The sequence below is a fragment of the Eimeria maxima genome, genomic scaffold, assembly GCF_000499605.1.
Source record: "Eimeria maxima Weybridge genomic scaffold, Emw_scaff775, whole genome shotgun sequence".
In the NCBI taxonomy this organism is placed as follows: Eukaryota; Apicomplexa; class Conoidasida; order Eucoccidiorida; family Eimeriidae; genus Eimeria; species Eimeria maxima.
This window is the reverse complement of record NW_013566756.1, coordinates 10,001-16,904: the sequence shown is the minus strand read 5'-3', so window position 1 is coordinate 16,904 and position 6,904 is coordinate 10,001. Positions and strand designations below refer to the sequence as shown.

General features: G+C 33.7%; 1 protein-coding gene across 1 annotated transcript in view; it reads right to left on the bottom strand.

Annotated features, from left to right (window-relative positions):
• Positions 1–109: 109 nt before the first annotated feature.
• The window catches only part of EMWEY_00042870 (pre-mRNA splicing factor prp8, putative), a gene marked incomplete at both ends in the record, with an annotated part of 7,531 nt that continues 736 nt past the window's right edge, over positions 110–6,904 (bottom strand). The window contains 10 exons of the mRNA XM_013482796.1: positions 110–163; positions 395–523; positions 709–841; positions 979–2,076; positions 2,316–2,471; positions 2,633–2,952; positions 3,147–3,873; positions 4,115–4,558; positions 4,872–5,538; positions 5,798–6,904. The exon at positions 5,798–6,904 is cut by the window's right edge and continues 736 nt beyond it. Coding sequence (XP_013338250.1) covers positions 110–163; positions 395–523; positions 709–841; positions 979–2,076; positions 2,316–2,471; positions 2,633–2,952; positions 3,147–3,873; positions 4,115–4,558; positions 4,872–5,538; positions 5,798–6,904 — 4,835 coding nt within the window. The remainder of the gene's footprint in view (positions 164–394; positions 524–708; positions 842–978; positions 2,077–2,315; positions 2,472–2,632; positions 2,953–3,146; positions 3,874–4,114; positions 4,559–4,871; positions 5,539–5,797) is intronic.

Here is a 6,904-nt window from a genome sequence, read left to right as displayed (position 1 = left end):
TATATATATATATATATATACAACACGGGAAACATTGCAATTAGGGTTAGGGTATACACGAGGGTTTATAGTTTGGCCTTCAGGTGTGTAATGAGAAGTTTGGTTTCTTTCAATGAAGACGCCTATGGCGACCCCTCCAAATTAGCATGACTATACGGTCATCCTTGGCCATAAACCCTAAACCCTAAACCCTAGAGATCAGACACGCGGCATTCTTATGTTTCACGGGCAAACAAAGAAACACCGAAGAAACACAAGCGCATGCAAACAGCAGCAGCAGAAAGGATGTAACATATATATGTACCTAATATATGTATATATTATATATATTTACATATACAATATATACACATAATATATAAATACCAACCATAAACCCTAAACCCCTAATTACCTGGCATAAGTCCATGACAATAGATTCATGAACTTTTTGCCATAAGTGGGCTCTGAAGATTTGAATTAAAGAAATCTTCAAAGTTGGAATCTTGCCGTGCATAAATATACCCGTCAAATCGAGTTGCACCTGTACATATACACGCCAAACCCTAAACCCTAAACCCTAAACCCTAAACTCTAATTCACTAAAGCTTTAGAACACATATCCATCCATATTGAAACCAAAGCTCCGCCTCGTCCATTTATGCATCCTACACAACAACAAACCGCTAATATCCAAACCCTAAACCCTAAACCCTAAACCCTACTGACCTGGAAACCAACGTATACATTGGCTCTGTTAATAGTTGGTGACCACCAGAGAGTAAATCTTCTGTTAGGAATTTGGTTAAGACCTGATCTCTGCGCATTAGTCAATTTCTTATACTTCATACTCTCTTCAAACCTGAGCACATAAGAAACCCCATACAGAAACACAAACCCTAAACCCTAAACCCTAATAATAATACAAAAATACAATGCATACATCAAACGAACCCCAACAAAATAAAATAAAGAATAAATAAGAGTAGAGTATCTTACCCTGAAGCTTTTTCCCAGAAGAGACCTTCCCATGTAGGGAAATAAGTTCCCTTAAAGAGTGTATGTTCAAGAATACCTTCGACTCCTCCTAATGCCTGAATCATATCTGTTCTATAGTTATTTAAATTCCATAGTTTACCATCATGCCTCTGATGGGTCCACCAGAAGGGGTGAGCCTTAAGTTGCTGGTATTGACGGAAGTCCTCTCTTACTCTCCATCCCTTATCATACGCTAATGTATGACGATCCTTCTGGAATAATGTATTTATACGGGGTATACCTCTATCCCAACTGTCCTCTAAATCCTCAAGAGTAAGACGACGATTCTGTGCTGCTGCCTCCCCTCTCTTTAATGCATATTCTGCCCATACACGTTGTGATTCAATGAATTCACTCTCCCATGTTTGTATATAACGATATAAATTAGGTATTAATTGATCTTCTTCATGAGACATACCTGAACGGAAATGTGTTATACCTGTATCTGTCTGCTGACTATAACGTAGATCCGATTGAGGTATCAATATATGCCCCATAGATAACATACCTAATCCTCCTAATTCTTTAGGAGTATAGAATACAACAGGAGGGAAACGTGAAGGCATTTTACTGTTTAATCCAATTTTTATTCTTGTTTGTATCTTATTCTCGCACTTAACTAATAAATCTAATAAGGCCTCTGTATGAATTACTGCCTCACGGAAATACGTCATTAAAGAAATTAATGTTGTATTCCATTTATTTGCTATTTTTGTAAATGTTGTCGCACCACTAGACATTAATACCATTCGTACTCTATTCTCAAATCTTCTCATTCCTTCATCTCCTACTTTAAGGAATGCCTGTGCTGCTAATTCTTTTGTTGTCTCATTCTGTAATTTCCATGCCCCTTCTCTCTGAGAGAATTCTTCACTCTGCATGCGTATCTTTGGTAGAATACGGCACTCAAATCCACCCATAGAGAATAATAAATTTGGATTATCTACTGAATATACAGAGGCAAAAGAAGAAGACCAATTCAATGCCGCTAATGAGCGAGGGAGACGGTTAGATATCTCCCAAAATACGGCACGACCCAGATTCACGTCACGCTTCATCCTGTAATGAAAAAATACACACAGAAAGGCATAAACCCTAAACCCTAAACACTAGGGAGTATCATACACTCAATTCTATTCAAATGTTCCTCGTATTATTCTTTTGGTTTAATTTGTATTAACAGCTGCTTTGCCTGCGTTGTTCTTCTGCTACCTTCGGGTGTTTAAGGTTTATATTATGGAGTTAGGGTTTAGGAGGGAATTAGGGTTTAGGGTTTAGAGTTGTAGTATATATAATACCTTCTCATACGGCAATCTCTTGGCCAGCATGTTTTATTAGGATAACCAACAACATTTTCGTTGTTAGGATCAGGGTTTTCTGTTAGATATCTTTGTACTAAATCTCTGCTCTCGTCTTTTGTAAATTTAAAGACGACCCAGAAACGATCGATGTACCTGCACATACACCCCAATAATCAACAAAATTATATATATACACTAGGGAAAAACACATATATACACAGAATACAGCTCTAACTCGCTAGTGCTTGCTGGCTAACCGGCAACTTCTCTCCCCTGCGCCTCTCTGTCTACCTGGGTAGCTAGGCAATGCATACCTGCAGTAAAGACGAATAGGATGTCTTGTTTCTGTTTGTACATCGGTAAAAGAAAGGAATTCATTAGGTAGGGTAGGGGGTCCTGCAATTTCTGTAGCCCTTGTTAACCCTAATAGAAGAAGATCAAGAATAAGTGCATAATATTGGAAGACAAAAGAAGAAAATTGTAGACCACGAATTAGACCAAATGAATTAATATGTGACATATCCTTAAAACTTATACTAACATTATTTTTTGCTGTTATATAATCAGCAACGTTATGATCTACAATTAAACGTAATAATCTATTCAATAATGTTAAGTCTACCTTCTCATACACCTATATACACACATACACACACACAACATCATAACCCTAAACCCTAAACCCTAAACCCTAATTTGGAAATCCCCCCAAAAAGAGAGGAATACAGATGTGCAAAGAACGAAACACATCCATCAAAGAACACCCTCTTTCTTTACCAACTCCTCAAACCCTAAACCCTAAACCCTAAACCGTCGATTTTGCCTTACTTTCTCGAATTTACTTTCTAATAGGACAAGACTTTCTCCATCACTTGTATTCCATACATCTGTAAGATTATTAATTCCTTGACAGAATTTGAATACAAGAAGAGGAGGAGGTTCGCTGTCTGCAGGTTTAATCCATGAAGGGAATAAATGTCTACTATCCCCTTCATACCATAAATATTGATCTAAATATGCATCCGTAATCTTTTCTAATGGATCTATCTCATATATAGGAATAAGATGAGAATAAAGATCCATAAATTCAAGTCTTAATTCCTTAAATGCTCTCTGTGTAAGAAGATGCCTCTTTATACGTGATAATGCCTCATGAGGGTTATCATATGCTTGCTCAATTAGACCTAATTCTTCCCTCTGGCTCTGATTAAGTCTAGACTTAACTGAATAAAATTCTTTTAATCTTTCTAATGCAAGTATTAATAACTTTGTATCATGTTTATAATTAAGAGGAGGGAAAGGTATATGAGTAAATCTTCTTGATTCTAACCAATGCACTGCTGTTGTATACACAGCTACTGCTTCCTCTCCTGTTACATATGGACCATCTTTTAGATATGCATGCTGTCTTTCTTGTTCAGCTTTTAACCATAAACGTGTTAATCTACCTAAATTCTTACGACAAACTGTCTTATCTACTGTTGCTCCTCTCCTTATTCTCTCTCTGTTATAATATGCAGCATTTGTCCACCAATCTGCCTTCATCTTCACATATCTGCAAAATAAACAAAATAAACAAATAAAATTAATTAAATAAATACATAAATAGATATTATCCACAAAAAAAAGAAAAACATACACATATATGCATATATAAATAAATACCTCATTTACCTCCCAAGTCTACATTACTATGAACACCACCACTATAATACCTCATTCAATAGATAATAAACATCTAGACAACAATAAACAAACAAATAAAGAAAGAAATAAATAAATAATAGTAAATTTACCTTAAGATCATATTCTCTATAGGAGCAGGTAGTCCTGGTACCTTCCATGGTATATTAGCCTTCCAGCACCTCCATGCCTCGGATAAATGCTGAAGAATTGTTCTTGCCTTGGATGCCTTAACTCCCTCAGGCATAATATCTAATATATCATGCATAACTGCAGCCCTTAGCTCTAAATCAAAGTGTGACTCTACCCTCTGTTTTGTTACCGTCTTTGCTGTACCCTTAGATACACGACCCTCAAATTGACGAGCTAATAGATTACCTAACCATCTCTCTAATAAAGGTAATACACCACGTAAAAAAAATAACCATACACGCCATCCTGGTGCCCAAAAACCACAACCAGGACCCTTACCTACAGGCCCTGTATTAAATCTATAATAAATTAAATGTTTTAAATCCTTACACATTCGTACTTGACGCATTAAACGATATTTATAACTGAACAAAAAAAAAAGAAAAAAGAAACAAACACACACAATAAATATATTTATTTATATATTTATTATAATAATGTATTTAATTATAATATTATTGAATAAAAAACAAACAAATACAGGAAAAAACAAGAAAAAAAATAATGTATAACAGTGGTACAGGGTATAGATAAACATATTCAATACATATATACATATATATATACATATTAAATAGACCATTTTTTTGCATTATTTAATTCTTATATAAATAATAACAACAATAATAACAATAAATAAATAAATAAATAAATAAATAATATATAGAAGAAACTTACCGATACATTCCTGTAAGTTGCCCAACATGGGCAAAAATATACTGTAATCCATCAGCTAATTGGAATGCATCTACATTTCCTAAACGAAATTGTACATGAGAGTCAACAGTTAATTTAGTTAGTCGTAATATTTCTCTGCATAGATGGAAGGCATTACCAAATCTAGATTTTTTTCTTTCTTTTGTTGTTAATGTTTTAACAGGTTTTAGATTAAAATTATAATCTAAATGTAAATAATTTAAATTCTTACGATGTATTAATAAATTTAACATATTATATCCTTGTCTAGATACCTGTAATCCTGCCTCTACCCAATCTATTTCTGTTAATTGGAAGAATTTTGTTGTCTTAAATACACGGAATAAATTCCTTTTCTTTAATGATTTAGGTGGCTTAGAATGTAGATGACATAATACCCAACATTTAAGTAATTTTTGATAAGAAACTCGTACTTTTACAGGATAATTCTGTGGTGCATGCTCCCTAAACCATGTCTGTACTAATGGTATATCCTGTGCTCTCCTCATACGTCCTGCACGTAAATTAAATGGTCTACATGACCAATATAATGATATTCCTGCTGCTGTTGTATCCGTACATAGAGGACTCTCCTCTAGGAAAGGACGCATTGCTGCTGGTAACTCGAATCCTTCTACTATCGATGGATCTGCATAGATAAACACACAAACAAACACATTAATTATATTAATAATATAGTAATAATAATAATAATAATAATAATTCTTTAATAAGAAGAAAAGGAGACAGAAAGAGAGGAACAAGATAAAACCCGAAATAGATATACATCGTTGTACTCCTCATAAGAAGAGAAAGAAAAAAAAGAGGAAATCCTTATAAAAAAAAGAGCAAAATAATAAATAAACATATAAGAAGTATAAATAATAATAAGAATAAATTTATCTTACCTATAAGAGCATCTGTATCTGCATTCATTTTGTATGCAGGTAATGGATTAATAATAGGATCATAATAGAAAGCAGGAAGATCAGGATCCTCAGGTTTAACAAAAGAAACAGCAGGAGAATGATAAGGAGAAAGAACAACATGTCTAGGTCTATTATTATATAAATGAGGAAATGCAACTCTATACTCTGTTCTTATTTGTTGTCTAATAATAATTTTATTTACATCATTGAATTCATTCCAGTCCTCATCCTGATCAAAATGATCACGAAAAAGGGGCTCAAATTTAGGTCCACCAGGTATAGCTAGATTAAGAGATTTAGATGTAATAAAAGAGGAAAGATTAAATAAATAAAAATAATTATTATCTTGTAAATCAGATAATAATTGATGAGCTAATCTTTGTAATACAGATAATTGTTGTATCTCTAATCTCCATCTTTTATAGCTTGGACCCTTAACATAATTATTATTATATTGTAAGGGTTTATTATTATATAACCAATCCATAACGCATGCATCCTCTTCCTCATCTAGATCCATTCTTATTGCATCTAATGGCTCAACAGCAAGTACATTTTCTCCATAATCAAGAGGTGGTTCCTCATCATCAAATGGAGGAAAACGCATGCGCTTAAAATGACGTCTATCCCTCTTCTCTCTCCTCATTAATATCCATGTACTACCCCATTGAGCTAAATATATTGGCTCAATAACAAATGGTACCTCATTAACAAATGTTATTGCACCTGATGAATGATATAATACATTTATATTTCTTGCTTGCTCCCATGGCATAGGCATATTCTCTAATAATTTATATACAGCATGAGGAAGAAATTTTAATGCACCTAGATATACACGACGATCATGTCTATATTTACGACTACTCATATCTCCATGATCTTTTATTAATTTACGTAAATGTTCAGGAGGCATTGCATCTTTTTCTATATAATTATTATTATTATTATTTATATTAGGTAATTCACGAGATGAATATCTTTTTGATGTTAATTGTTGCCATTTACGTGCTTTTTCTTGTAATAATTCTTCTTGGCTTTTTGCTTTTACTCTTTGTTGTTGAGGAGGGGGTTGTTGTTGTTGTT